Source organism: Amphiura filiformis, chromosome 16 (genome assembly GCF_039555335.1).
Source record: "Amphiura filiformis chromosome 16, Afil_fr2py, whole genome shotgun sequence".
NCBI lineage: Eukaryota > Metazoa > Echinodermata > Ophiuroidea > Amphilepidida > Amphiuridae > Amphiura > Amphiura filiformis.
The window spans coordinates 54312100-54327872 of record NC_092643.1 but is presented as its reverse complement, the minus strand read 5'-3'; the positions used below and the strand labels follow the sequence as shown (position 1 = coordinate 54327872).

Here is a 15773-nt window from a genome sequence, read left to right as displayed (position 1 = left end):
TACATAATTGGTTTTGAAGGATTCAATACGTTATTTTAGCACCTATTACGAAAAAGACTCGTAGCAAGCTTGTAAGTTGTGAGCTCTACTTGTTTTACGTTTGGTTTACTTCCCGAAATTAAATCCGTTCTCATATCATACATAGCAGAGTCTTAAATCGTGATAATACAAATTGACTTCCGGTAGAGAAACCTTAAATCCACGTATTGCAACCACTGTATATATTTCCAATTTCCAGGTCATTTCGTAAGTACCCATGTATGGGTGAAATTAAATACAAAGCTATAAAATATGTGCGTTTGACTACTTATTTGACCACCAATGTATATAGGGATAATAATTAATACCTTAAACCTCGTCCTACCGATTCCATTTTTGAACATGCAAGGGGTGTTGCATCCGCTATATTTTCTATTGTAAATGTAAATTGTAAACTGGCATATTTGCATTCAATGTAGGCCTATATCTATTATAGCTCTATCTATCAAGTGATACCAAAATAAGTACAGACAATCCCCACATAATGTCGCTATGAATCTAGCAGAGGCTACGGTTACGGAGATAAAAATAGGGCGGATATCTGGATGTTTGCATAACGAAGAACCGGTTGAGATAAGAGGTCACTGGAGAGGTATTTGACTCAGTGGCGTAACTAGGGTTGGTAGCGCCCGGGGCAAGAAACAAAATTTGCGCCCCCCCCCCCCACCAAGAATATCTTAGACGCGGGCAATTTTTGAAACAATTGAGCGCAGAACGCGCGAAATTTTGGTTACTAGAAGTTGAGTATCGGTCTCAAAATGTTCTTTCAATTGATGTTGTGCCGAAATGCGAGCGAAGCGCGGGAAAATTTGACTTTCATCGCTTGGAGGGGCCCAGAATCGATGCTGAATTGGTCAATTTGGCGCCCCTAAAGGTAGCGCCGGGACACGTTGCCCCCCCCCTCTGCCCCCCTGTAGTTACGCCACTGATTTGACTCAGTCATTCATTATGATACATCATCCGGGCCCCAGGATCCGGGCATGATCGGATCTCGCCGCTACGCGTTAGGTTCCAAATGAGGAAACCAGATCATTTTATCACACTAGTTGTTCGGTATTTTGGCAGGCTCATATAAATAAGTTAAGTTATACCAAAAGTTAGAGATCCCAAAACTACTGTAATGAAAGATACTTACAGGACTCGCAAGTTCTTCAACCCCAAGAAGGATCCCCGACTAAGGTCTTGTATGTTATTTTGTGATAGGTACCTGTAGATGCCATAAAATAACAATAACAAAGTTTTTGTATTTGTCATAGAATAAGATAATGCATTGTTCGTAACTTGCCTAGATGGCAGGCTGCGATCAAAAGGGTTAAGCCGAACCAAATAGAACTAAACAGTTGTTGTGGATGAGAAATCAAAAAGCTACGCTCGTTATACTTTTTTGAATTTTGACAATTGTCCGCTCTGTTCTTGAAATATAGGAATTTGAAGAAAATGGCAATACGACGCCATCGTGCGCAGTTATTGGTTCTCCAGATACAGATCATTGGTATTTGAATCCTTGGAACAATTTGAAAATGAGGTATTTTCGTATTTTCGTAACATTCTTATATTTCAAGAACGGAGCGGTCATATTGTCACATTTTTTTCTCGACCACATCAACTATTTAGTTAGGGTAAGCATGGTAAGTGTAGGTAATTAGAGACCGTAGGGGTTCATTAAGCTAAAACCAGACCTCACTGGCTGCACTGGCCTGCAATGTTGCTGTAGCGCCATCTATAGTTTGTAACAACATTTTTGTAACATTTGCAATGCATCGGATTTAGAAGAAGTCATTTATTGGAGAGAACTTTCTGAAAATTTACCAAGGGACTAAATTGTCATCCTAGAATTTGGCTCTGATGTCAAAACACATTTTCAAGGAATGTTGGAGTGTATTCACCAATGAAGGGGTTGTCTGTAAAGGCAGTTTTAATATGAAGGTATGGTTATGGTCATTCTGTGTTGTGGTATGGGTGATAAAATGCCACAATATACAATGTCAGATCAATAATGTGTTACGTGTAGGTAAAGACCCTCTATGCTTAGACAAGGGTGATACACAACAACCAGGTTGTGGAAGTGGATGCGGTAAGTTTTAGCTTTCACAAAAACTGAAAAAATGCTCCATATGAATGAACTAGTCTCATAAGACATTCGTCGTGTAAAAATAAAATAGATAAAGACTATTTGCCCTGCCTAGACTGCTCGTTCTTGAAAAAAACAGGCTCATGAGTCAGGCTCATGCGCAAGACAATGCCACAAAGAAGTAGTTGAAATGTCACGCCTATAACAATACTTACAGAGTAGTTAATTTGTGACAAGAAGCAAAAGTCCCTTTTGGAATTGAAGAGATTTGGTTTCCTTCAAGATGTCTGCAAATTAAGTTTTTGGAAAAGGTAAGTAATGGTGAGTCCAACGGACGAAAACACAAAACACATAAGGGATTAATAAATGATACCTTGATTATGCGTGCAATTGATGTGATCATTTATTAATTTGTCTAACAAAACATTATTATAATGTGCAATTCTTGAACTGAATAATACCAACAGCAATCACACTAATAAACTATATATTTTGTAGCATTTTTAACATAGATTTTCGTTTTAGCCTAATTTGAATTCTAAAAACTGTACATTTGTGTGCAAATTGAGGGCGCTATTTACATATATTTTTAATTTTAATTAGCCAAACAATATGAGTTATACCTTACATTTCATGATAAAAAGTTTTTTGAAAATTCCCTTGTCATTTGGTAGTACCGTATATTTGCCGATATTCTAATATCCATTTGACAAGTGTCTACACCTTGTAAAGAAGCAAACAAGCTTTAAAATAAATAGCGCCATCGTTGTTCAACTTGTCTTAAAAATGACTCAGTTTTACATGAGAAACTGTGAGAAAGAGCAATTTGTAACAATTTATTTAGATGTGTGGTAAGAAGTAAAACATAATTATACAGAACGCAGAGGGACAAACAGTTAAGGCACGATCTTTGATTTTTGTGCCTCACTCACATAAAAGTCATAAACTTTTATGTCTGATATTGTTTTGTGAGTGGTTTTCTTTTGTTTTATATTATTTTGTGAGAGGCCGTCATTTGTCAGGAAAGAGTAAAAACCACGCCCTCTGCAGTCTGTATACGCTTAAACTGTTATGGTTGATATTATTTTGATAGTGGATTTCTTTCCTCGGTTAGTTTTGTGGGGTTCATTATCGAACCCCAACGGTTTTAGCTTGTATTTATATTATTTATTAACATAGGCCTGTTTGTTTGTGATATTTCAAACGTTTTAAAATTTCAAAATAATCCCATTCAATTACACGGTTGACGATGAAAATTTACTGAATTTAGAGAATGCAATGCGACCACCACCTGCTTTTTAGGAGACAGTTAAAAAATCACGCCCTCTGCAGTCTGTATAACATAGTTGATATGTGAGTGGACACTCCGAAAGAGCCGTAAACTCGGCAAATTGTATTCTGAGATACAGTGCAAAATGTACTTGAAGGTCGTATTCAGGTGTCTCAATTAGACGCGACATGTTTCTCATTAGATAGCGTTTAAACAAACCAATAATCCTATTGCTGAAGAGGATAATAATCTTCTACATTATAGAATCATTAAATAGATCTAGTCTTTATGATTTTGATTTAAACTTTTAATCCAGAAATAATTACTACCTCGGAATTTTCAGATGGTACTCCATCTTTCATCAGCGAGTGAGTGACTGTATCAGGTCGCGATTTTCTTGACCTTTGACCTGATAACAGACTCGTAGACTCCTGAGAGTTTGAACCCCCCCCCGTCTTTATTGAGAGATGGTTGGTTGGCTTTGATGTGAACTGCTTCTTTGACTCTACGTTGATTTAAATTCAGCGCGAGATTTGATCCATAATGCTTGTGTTTAATACCCATTGATTGCTTTAAATGCAACTTTTAAATTAATACGGTGTTGTTGATTTTTCTTTAAATATGCTTATGTGTTGTTAATATTGAACGAAATTGGCCTGAGTTACTTTTTGTGAAATCTTTATATTAAATCAATAGAAAAAGAAGTAAATAAATAAAGCAGTACAGTAAATCGACAACCGAATAAATAAAAAAATTAATAAATAAATAAACAAATAAATAAATAAATAAATAAAATTATCTTTTTACTTACATAACGCTCAAATTAAATGATCCATTAAACATGCCAAAGATGTTTGTCAAGTTATTGAATCCACCAAACCTGGAAATCACAAAATAATGTTAACAGATGATTTGCCTATGATATCATATATTGACATTCAGAGCGCCCTCTGTTGTTTCACACAAAGCATATTAATACACAGTATCTAGGCACACCACATTTTTTTTCTAAATCCAACTTGCAAAACCTTGTTTGTTAAGGGATCTAAAATGAGCGTTTATTGGGTTTCGACAGTATTTTTTGTGGGACATGAGAGCACCTCAGACCTATCGAATTGCATTCTGAATACGAAGCATGTCTTTCTGATACCAAATAATTTTCATTTTTTGAAAATCACAATATAATACAAATTTTATGACAAATTATAAAAATTTAATATTTTTCAAATTTTTGATATATAACAGTCCTCGAAGTAAATTATATAAATCTAATGATATACTCTTAAAGTGTATGTAGCAGGGAGAAAAAGGACGGGAAATTTTGACCTTTCATATTGAAGATATGGATTTTTTTCCCAAAAAGACCTAATTATTTTTGGTGTTTTGGGAAAAAAAATCCATATCTTCAATACGAAAGGTCAAAATTTTCAATTGATCGTCGGCTTTTCATCCCACCTACATACACTTTAAGTATAAATCATCAGATTTATAAAGTTTGCTTCAAGTACTGGTAAATATCAAAAATATCAATTTTTAATGATTTGCCATAAAATGTGTATTAAATTGCAAATTTCAAAAATCAAAATTATTTGATATCAGAATGACATTCTTCGTATTCAGAATGCAATTCGATATGTCTGATGTGCTCTAATGTCCCAAAATAAATACTGTCCAAACGTTCATACCCCAGCCCTTAATGTCTTCTCAAAATTGCTCAAGTGGATGTAAGGGGTTTTGCAACAAAGTTCTTCAAACAAAGTTCTTCAATTGTGGACTTACAGATGTCCCGTCCCTACTTAAAAACATTATAATGATTGTATTTTTTAACAAAAGTATACTTGTTTTTTGACAATTTTACGAAGACTGACGGTTCAGTCGGCTGACGTGCAGCAATGGATACACTTTTCAAAACATTGACATCACCAGCACTAGGACCACTGTGCCATTATGTTCCGTCTGTATTTCCTTTTCTTTACTTGTACTTACAAATTCGTCAGTGATGACGGTAGCTTGAACTGTGATTTGATTGCATTATTTGTGAAGTTCCTGTAAAAAAAGACACATTAGAAAATTAATATGGATTATCCATGCAATTTTGCTTTAAATAGCATAGAAAGTAGGGGAAAGGCGGTAGGCACGTGTCCCGTGCGCTATACCAATACAGGAGGGCCGAATCAATAAATTTATATATGGCTACATTGCTATGGTGCGAGAGGTTGCGAGTTCGAACCCTGGTGGTGCCTAGTATGCTCTCGTGGAAAAATTGAGTTAGCTTGAAATTCCCTTGGACAAGGAACTCACTGCTAATTTGTCTCGTTGTAACCCGTACGAAACTCGGGGAGCTGATCCTGGTTGCGATGGTTATTTGTGGAATGTCTAGGGTGTGCGCTCTTGAAGCAGCAAAGTCCCTGAATTGTTGTTTAATGGTTTATGGAATGATGTGGGGCCATAGTGGTCAGCGACAACCTGTCATAGGGCCTGCACTTTGGCTCGTTTTTTGCAGGTTTACATGGTCCAATAATCACAAGATGACTGACATGTGGTAACAAAGGAAGCAGTCACTGCAATTTGATTATGTCCCATATGATTGGCCATTCAAGACACCCCTGTGAATATACTATAGCGGCATTTTCAAAATATAATACCTGTTTGCTTGACTGCATTGACAATACCCGGGAACAATACACACAGTATATGCATTGGACAAACTTTTTACAATAAGCATGATAAGTGATGATGTGACCTCCAGATTTATACATCGTTCGTCTCGCACACTGACAACATTTGATTGAATGGACTGTAGGCTACTGCGCCGTGATTACGGTGAAGGACACCGGTTCAAATCCTTTGTTTGGAGCCAATCGATAAAAGCATGCAGGGCCTCTATACCCATGTACAGTTTATCCCTACATAACCTATGTCTTGAATACGCTGGCAAAGTTATGTAATAATCGGATTAATACTATATAAGCAGTAGGTAAAAACAAGTTTTGAATAATCCGCGCTATAAAGTCCCATTCAGTGATCCCAGCGAAAGTGAAAAAAAGAATTTTTAATGAAAAACAAATGGCAAAAAAACAAAACAGGAAAACGACAGTATTGACGAAGTTGTAGCCCCATTCAAATGCATGTAGCTAATTTATATACTGTCAGTACCGGTATATAAATTACAGACTCACGTAAATGCATTATTTTTTTTTTTAGATACACGGCTTTCGGCTGAACCACTGCACTAGCAAGCTATGTTAGCACATCTATGACAATGACGAAAGGTACAAAATCAGCCATAGGCCTTTAGATAGCAGAAGACACCAAAGTGGTGTTTTATGACCTTTGACATTCTTTTGTGGCGAGTGACATGGTCTTTCAATTCACGCCGAGTGTCCTTGACAGGTTTGACTATGCTTCAGTGGTCATGAAAGAATTCAAAAGATAACCTCTGCCCCAATAATCCCAAGCAATTGTCTGAAACTGCTCCTCGGATCATAAGAACTCAGTCCTCAAATGATAGTCATAATAATGTCCAAAATATAAAAATTACTGACTATCATTGAAGACTGAGTTCCGCAGTCTAGTATCCAAAATCTGAATTTTGATGATTTTTACGATCGCCGGGATGAAAAAAAATCAAAAAATCACTGAATGGGCCTTTAGTTCCTTCCTCTTCTTACCCTGGCAATATAAATCAAAGAAAAATAAAGAAAAAAAATAAATAAAACAAGAAAAGAAAAAAAAAGACAAAGAAAATTAACCAAATTAAGGGATCTGGAATGAGCGTTTTGAGCGTTTCGATAGTATTTTTTGTGGGACATGAGAGCACATCAGACATATCGAATTGCATTCTGAATACGAAGAATGTCTTTCTGATATCAAATAAATTTCATTGTTTGAAATTCACGATATAATACAAATTTTATGACAAATTATTAAAATTTGATATTTTTCACATTTTTGATATATAACAGTCCTCGAAGTAAATATCATAAATCTAATGTTATATTCTTAAACAGTCCTTGGCATACCATACATGTATAGGCCTATGTATAGTAAATTTGTCTGATTTATCTGTTTTGTGCTGTTTAAGCAAATAGTTAAACATAATTTCCATAAAATGTAAGCTTTTACTGTCAGATATGTCCCCTTTTAATTTTGAGCAGAACAAGTGAGGTAAAGCAAAGAAAATTGGAATTTACTACTACTAGCGCCAATGAATGTTATACGATTGTAAAACGGTACGATCCTCTGGGTGTGGGTGGGGGTGTGGGGGGGGGGGTGTGTGTGTGTGTCCTGCACGCGTATTTATTTTCTGCAACTATAACGGGACGCAATACGATACCGGTATGTTATAAGAATCAAACTTACAAGAAAGATGGCTCTTGTCAAATCCTACAATTATGTCAGAGAAATATGCATATTTGCATTAAATTTTTAATTACTTGACATAATTGATTAATTAATAAATATTTTATTTAATGATTTACCATAATTCCAAATATGTCAAACAATATGTCAAATTAAAGCTAATGAAATGCTTTATAAATTGGTCAGAGCGCATTTTGCAGAATGCATTTAGTACTTTAGTTACATGATTTTTGCTATACACGCATAAGAGCTGTACTTTTAAAATCCGCGCCTAATCAATAATAATAGTCTTTCACTCCATTGTCAAAGTACTGTGCTCCCTGTAGCATTATGGAGTGACCAGGTCTTAGAGTGTGATGGTTTTGTAGCAGATGACAGTGCTCATTCAAGCCTGTCAAGGTCAGTTAGTAGCCACTTGCTGAATGGATGGCCATTATCAACTATCAAAGAGATGCCTTGTGCAGCTGCCAATCACAGTAGAGGTTTGATAACATTTTGTTAAAAACCCAAATGTAATATAAGGACAATGCTGTGCATGTTGGTACTTAATTGTTTGGATTCTTACGTTGAAATTCCCTTGTATTAGTATTTTTATGTGTAGTGTATAGTGGTCATAAATTATATAGGCCTAGCTTTTAAATTTTGGGCATTTTTGCTCTGTTGCACTGTACCATTATGGAATTTGAGTAAATCAATTACCGACACAAGCAGGTATACAGTGTATTATTTTATTTTTATTTCGTATCTCAGGAGCACAGCTCACTTGGTAAGGCATCAGAATTTGGTACACTAGCGCTTCGAACTTTAAATCGGAAGGTGGTGAGTTCGAGCCTCATCACGGTCACATTAATTTTATAAACTAAATATTGTTCGAACTTTTCATATTTGTTTTTCTTTTATTGTTTCTTTTCTTTGTCTTTTTTTTTCTTGTTTTATTTATTTTTTTCTTTATTTTTCTTTGATTCATATTGCCAGTGTAAGGAGAGGAGGGAACTAACGGCCCATTCAGTCGTAAAAATCATCAAATTTCAGATTTTGTACAAGACTGCGGAACTCAGTCTTCAATGATATAGTCAGTAATAATCTTTTGGTCATTATATGACTATCATCATTTGACGACTGAGTTCTTATGATACATCATCCGAAGAGCAGTTTCAGACAATTGCTTGGGATTGTTGGGGCAGAGGTTATCTTTTGAATTCTTTCATGACCACTGAAGCAGAGTTAAACCTGTCAAGGACACTCGGCGTGAATTGAACTGACCATGTCACTCGCCACAAAAGAATGTCAAAGGTCATAAAACATCAACTTGGTGTCTTCTGCTAGTGGTTCAGCCCTAAGCCGTGTAGGCCTATTTAAGACAAAAATAATGCATTTACGTGAATTTGTAATTTATATACTGACAGTATATATAAATTAGCTACATGTATTTGAATGGGGCTTCAACTTCGTCAATACTGCCGTTTTCTTGGGTTTTTTGCCAATTGTTTTTTCATTAAATTTTTTTATAAAAGTAACAATTTGATTTTTTATTTCACTTTCGCTGGGATCACTGAATGGGGCTTTGCAACGCGATATATTCAAAACTTGTATTCACCTACTGTTATAGCATTAATCCGATTATTACACAACCTCGCCAGCGTATTCAAGACATCCAATGCAAATAATCACCTAGATTATGACGTATCATACCGTAAATATGGCGGAGTACTCAAATTCATTCAACAAAAGCATGATTACAAGCTATTGCAATCTACCGCGACAGCTCGTCTCACACACATAACAAATGCACTATACGATCAAATAGGTTGACGACAACGTTTGATTGAATGCACTGCATTGCGCCATGATTACGGTGAAGGACACCGGTTCAATTCCTTTGTATGGAGCCAATCAATAATTTCACGCACATCCTCTATTATTGCCCAATTATTTCCCGGGATGATTGCACACTGTAAAAGAGCTATTGTTATAATGTTTGATGAAATCGTGTTTAACTACCGTATTTTCTTAAGAACAGCACAATACAGATAAAGCAGGCAGATTTACTACATGTGGTACATATATATACATATAGGGAATGTGTGTGAGTCGAGTATTACCTAATTATAATAGGGGCGTATCCAAAAATTAATTCACGCCCCTTTCAAATGTCGAGCCAAAGTGCAGGCCCTATGTAAAGTGTGCTGAGGCTTGTGGATCAACGTCTAGGCGTTGTGCCTGTGCGTAGCGCACTATAAATCACTGCGCTTTTTTTTTTTTTTTTTTTTATATACATAATTCGGGGTGAAACTCGAAATTTTCATGTACTTATCTAACAAATAGTCATTTGTCCAGGAGTCATTATACGACCAGTGTGGCTGTTCTCCCATCAAGAATGGGTACAATTTCTAATGGAGCCACGACCGCATTATAAATACCACAAAATATAAATACCTCATTCCCCTATTTAGGGTTACACCGTAATGATGCCCCTAATGGCGCACATTGGTTCCTTTGGTTAGGGCACATCGTACAAATAGAGAGCTCACTCCTCTGAAAATCCTGACAAGCTCTACGGGTCCTTGCTCATATTTGCTGGTGAGATATTTACGGGAGGGCACTTTTAGTTGTACCTGAGATATCAGTTATGTCACGGGAACCCATATGCGCCATTGGGCTAATCTTTACGGTATAATATAACATAAAATACTCACAATCTTCTAAGACTTGTTAGAGAAACAAATGCATTGTAGTTGATGATTGGTAATTCGTTATCCTGTAGATCACTGTTGAATGAAATGTCAGAGTGAAAAAGGATAATGTTTAAATGGCGAACAGTAAATTATAGATGACAGTACTGGTTAAAGTATCATCATTATCATGATCATCACCAGACTCGATTTTTCACAAATTAAATGACTTGACTCAGATGTTCTAATTTTTCCCCACAGTGACGGGGGGCCTTCGAAAATTTGTGAGTGGATTTGTTATAGATGTGACACGCAAATCTTTGACTTTCTCTGTACATACTTTTTTGCTGTTTTTGCTAGACCAATTTTTCACATAAAGCACCCAAATTTTCAGTAATTGGACGTTTTGAAGGCCATTTTCCCCCGAAATGCGTCCAATTGGGCGCCTTGGGTTCCACTGAATGCCCACCCATCGATATACCAAAAAACGCTGAAAAGATACCCCAAAACTGTGGCACATATCCGTATACCTTCAACCATGGAGACCCCTCCCCCCCCACACACCCCCCACCCACCCCATACACACAGTGACTACAGACTTTTGAATCCACGTGAGCAATTGCTAGAAATTACTTGACTCCACCATGAAATAACTCGACTCGTTACAACTCTGGTCCTAATAGGTTTTGACTGGCAGGGCAACACCCAGCTTATTGCAACATAATTTATTTACTGTTATGCATTTTAGAGATGTTCCTGAATATCATACCAAAAGTATACTAAAATATACTTGGTGGAAAGGTAGTTTTTGGTGGGAGAAGGTCATACAGGGGTCAAATGTCAAAATTGTTCTTATATTTAATAAAAAAACTATATCAAAGTATTCCTTTAGTAATAATGATTCAGACAAGGTATAGTTTGTCATCAAGTTATAAGCAAAAAAGGTCCGAGGTCTTATTTTGGTCTCACGGTGGGTCAACTTCAAAAAAATGCTCCGATTTCCGTAAAAATGGTGTCAATTTGTTCGTCCTTGAAAAACACTCCAACTTAAGAATAGTTGAAATGAACTAAGTTTGCAAGACTAAACTTTTAAACCATATTGGTTAAAATCAGAGCAAGTTTTAGTTGCTGACCTCTGTGGAGTCCAACATTTGACATTTCGTCGGGTTAATAACATAGTGACGTATCGTGATTTGGCCGGTTTTGCAATTTGTCGTTACAATAGAGGCCGTCAGCCTTTTCCGCGGGATCCGCCATCTTGTGGGTGCTGCCGTTCTGCATGTCATGCGTTAGACATTGCGCCCCAATTACGCGGAAGTCGCAGCGCGTGACGCGACGCTTCAGTAAAGCGTCAACACGGTGATCTTAGCAACAAGGCACTCCGTACCCACAAGATGGCGGCGTTGACGTCACAATGACTACCTCTATTACGTCAAGTCCCAAAGCTGAAAATTGGTGCATAGCAAGAAAATGGTACAAAAAGTAGAAGAAGTGCAGAACATAGTGGCGTATCTACTATACGCCACTACGTAATACACTTTTTACGGAAAAAGTGCATCACATAGTGGCTTATCTTGATCACGTGATCACGATACACTTTTTACGAAAAAGGTTCATCACATAGTGGCTTATCTAGTTATCTTGATCACATGATCACGATACGCCACTATGTGATACAATTCTTTTGTAAAAAGTGTATCACAAAGTGGAGTATCGTGATCAGGCGGCATAGGAAGCGCAACACGTGACGTACGAGGCTGGCGAAGATACAGGGCTGACAGCCCCATTCCAAATACACGGTTAGCAATTACAAATGGAAAATTAACATACTTGCAGTGTGGTACATTGTCGTACCCCAACGGTTTTAGAGTAAGATAATTTTGCTTTGACACCTCATAACAAATTTAGAATTGTTTGTGAAGATTTCATGATTATCTGTTAATCCAATGGCGACCTCGCCGCCTGATCGTGATCACATGATTACGATACGCCACTATGTGCTGAACCTTTACGGCATTTTTTCCGTTTCACATACTGACGTATAACTGACTAGAAGAATGTATGTGATTCTTACTTACAGCTGTGCAGTATTGAGGGGAATTTTCGTCGGAAGCTCTCCTAGTTTTCGAAAAGAACAATCAACAAACTCATATTCCGCAAATGGGCTACAATTACACACGCTACACATTGTCTTATTGTTGATCTCGTCATCATTAATCGTCTGCTCTGCTATGCAGATGAACGTCGCGAATATTGGCAACAAAAGTAAGATTTTTGCGCAAGAGAACATTTTTGAAGCAATTATTGTCATACAAAGTGTTGTTAACTAAAAGAGGAACAAGAAGTAGAAATATTTTTACGCACTGCGATATTTATAGTATTGTATAATTGTATGGGCAACCTGTAGAAATAGACCATGCGTGGGTTTTTGGATTTTCCCATCCAGTCATTAAATACGTTTTTTTGTTCAGTTGAATTTACCAGGTCAGAAAACATATAACACTATGGACCACAATGGCCTCATCCCAATGCCATAGTTCAATAACTCAATAAAACAATCATAGTGCAAAGTTTGACCTCAAGTTGCAGAGTATGAGTTTTTGCACCCAAATTTTCAAAGGTCATTGAATGAGTGTACACGTCATGTATAGGAGTTAAAGAACTGTGCCCTGATAGTTGAGCATGTTGTGGATCCTAGTGTAACTAGACACCAAAATCATTGAAATTGGACAATCTTAACCGTATTAGTAAAATTGCACCCAGTCGAAAGTGCGTTGACATTTGTCACATTTCTGCCCATAGCGTCGTACACATTTTATCTTCGTGTGTTTATAGTGCACATTTCTCGTCCTATAAATATCCTTCAATTGAGAAGGATATTATATATAATACGGTACATACCCGTTACGGCTAGTGCTTAAAGTTATATACGGTACATACCCGTAACGGCTAGTGGTTAAGTCGAAAGCCGTATATTTAAGGCAAAATAAGACATTTTACATGGATCTGTAGTTCCTCGACTTACGTAGAGAAATTAACTGCGCGCGTGTATTTGAATAGGCTTCAACTTTGTAAATAATGATGTCCATTTTAATGACTGATTCTATACTTTTAGGCAATTTATACAGGTTTTTTTTCTATTTTTTTACACTTTCGCTAGAATAAGCCTTTAATTAATTAAAAGGTAGATGTCTATTACGCATAGCAAGTTTATTGTGTTGTCCCCGGAGTTGTCAGTGGAACACATAGTGAGTGGAACCTTAAAATAAACCATTTGGATTTTCCCGATCATTTTTTTATTATTGATGACGAATCAGCCACCATTGTATAATTCAAACCAGCGTGCCATTTCAGTCAAAGTTTGTTGATAAAGTAGACCTAAATGAATGGCATGTTTTAGAATCTAGAGGGAAGTACCAAATTTAAAAAAAAATCCGCAATGTCATTGAAAAAACAAATTCACCACAACACGACTCGAAATTGTACTGTGTATGTTCATTGTAGCATGCTTGGCAATAAAGATTCATAGTTCCATTTTACAAATACCCTGAACGGTTACCAACTCCATTGGCATGGTGCTACTGTGCTACAGCGAAGGTAAATATCCCAGTGGACACAAAAAATGTTTTTTAATCGTAATAGACGAATCCAACGAGCAAAGTCATGGTCAGGATTTGGTCGGCCATTACTGGGTCCCCGGCGCACCAAACTGGTGTTGTGACTACCCAATTGGGTGGATTAAAACCCGCTTAAAAGTCGATGTTATATTGTATTGTGTTGTAAAGACGCATCATTTCACATTTCTGGTGGGATTTACTCAGCGGGGATCCAGTTATGGCTGCCATTGAGGTGTAGGAATGCGTGAAATTGGATTTGTCTATAAACATGTTGTGCGTTTTGGTTTTGGTAAGAACATTTGAATATTTAAATATCGGATTGTGACGTTTTATATTAAAAAAAACACAACATTTTACAAATGATGCCACAATGTTATTGCAAAATATTTTTGGCAAACATTTTTGGCAAAATATTTGGTCAACACTTAATAACATAATGTTCAAATATTTTGCATAACAATTTTTTCTAAATGTTATTAAAATGTTGTACACTTTATATAACCGGACCCCCTATTCTGTAAATTGCATTAGATTTGCTCATCAAGTGTTCTCATTAAGACGTTTTCTGTAAAACGTTTTGCGTTTGCTGGATAAGTGTTCTCATTAATACGTTGTCTGTAAAACGTTTTGCGTGTGCTGGATAGGTGTTCTCATTAAGGCGTTTTCGATAAAATATTTAAGTTTTGTTAGATAACTGTTCTCATTACGATATTTCCTGTAAAACGTTTGGTGTTTGCTGGATAAGTGTTCTCATTAAGACGATGCCTGTAAAACATTTTGCGTTTGTTGGATAACTGTTCTCGTTACGACGTTTTCTGTAAAACATTTTGTGTTTGCTGGATAAGAGTTCTCATTCAGACGTTTTCTGTGAAGCGTTTTACGTTTGCTGGATAAGTGTTCTCATTAAGACGTTTTTTGTAAAACGTTTACTGTTTGCTGGATAAGTGTTCTCTTTAAGACGTTGTATGTAAGACGTTTTGTGTTTGCTGAATAAGGTTTTTCATTAAGACGTTTTCTGTAAAATAATTTATGTTTGCTGGATAAGTGTTCTCATAAAGACGTTTTTGTAAAATGTTTTATGTTTGCTGGATAAGAGTTCTCATTTAGACGTTTTCTGTGAAGCGTTTTACGTTTGCTGTATAAGTATTCTCATTAAGACGTTTTTTGTAAAACGTTTTCTGTTTGCTGGATAAGTGTTCTCATTAAGACGTTTTCTGTAAAACGTTTTCTGTTTGCTGGATAAGTATTCTCATTAAGACGTTGTCTGTAAAACGTTTTGCGTGTGCTGGATAAGGTTTTTCATTAAGACGTTTTCTGTAAAATAATTTATGTTTGCTGGATAAGTATTTTCATTAAGACGTTTTTTGTAAAACGTTTTCTGTTTGCTGGATAAGTGTTCTCATTAAGACGTTTTCTGTAAAACGGTTTACGTTTGCTGGATAAGTGTTATCATTAAGACGTTTTCTGTAAAACGTTTTCTGTTTGCTGGATAAGTGTTCTCATTAAGACGTTTTCTGTAAAACGTTTTACGTTTGCTGGATAAGTGTTATCATTAAGACGTTTTCTGTAAAACGTTTTCTGTTTGCTGGATAAGTGTTCTCATTAAGACGTTTTCTGTAAAACGTTTTGTGTTTGCTGAAGAAGTTTTTTCATTCAGACATTTCTGTAAAACGATTTATGTTTGCTGGATAAGTGTTCTCATTAAAACGTTTTTTGTAAAATGTTTTATGTTTGCTGGATAA

The 15773-nt window shown here is 36.3% G+C and overlaps 2 protein-coding genes across 4 annotated transcripts in view; one reads left to right on the top strand and one right to left on the bottom strand.

Moving 5' to 3' along the window:
- The window catches only part of LOC140136427 (uncharacterized), a 29956-nt gene extending 17525 nt beyond the window's left edge, over positions 1–12431 (bottom strand). Inside the window, exons 1-6 of the mRNA XM_072158152.1 lie at positions 12427–12431; positions 10439–10510; positions 5367–5426; positions 4192–4260; positions 2326–2397; positions 1175–1246 (exon numbers count right to left, since the gene is read on the bottom strand). Coding sequence (XP_072014253.1) covers positions 1175–1246; positions 2326–2397; positions 4192–4260; positions 5367–5426; positions 10439–10510; positions 12427–12431 — 350 coding nt within the window. The remainder of the gene's footprint in view (positions 1–1174; positions 1247–2325; positions 2398–4191; positions 4261–5366; positions 5427–10438; positions 10511–12426) is intronic.
- LOC140136198 (uncharacterized) overlaps positions 1–15773 on the top strand; it is a 66741-nt gene that overhangs the window by 28912 nt on the left and 22056 nt on the right. For 2 of the 3 annotated variants that reach the window (XR_011856627.1, XM_072157911.1), the window contains exon 1: positions 13897–14011. The exons of the other annotated variant lie outside the window; for it this stretch is intronic. The gene's annotated coding sequence lies outside the window, so the exon portion shown is untranslated. Of the gene's footprint in view, positions 1–13896; positions 14012–15773 lie in introns of those variants that run through there. 3 annotated transcript variants of the gene reach the window in all.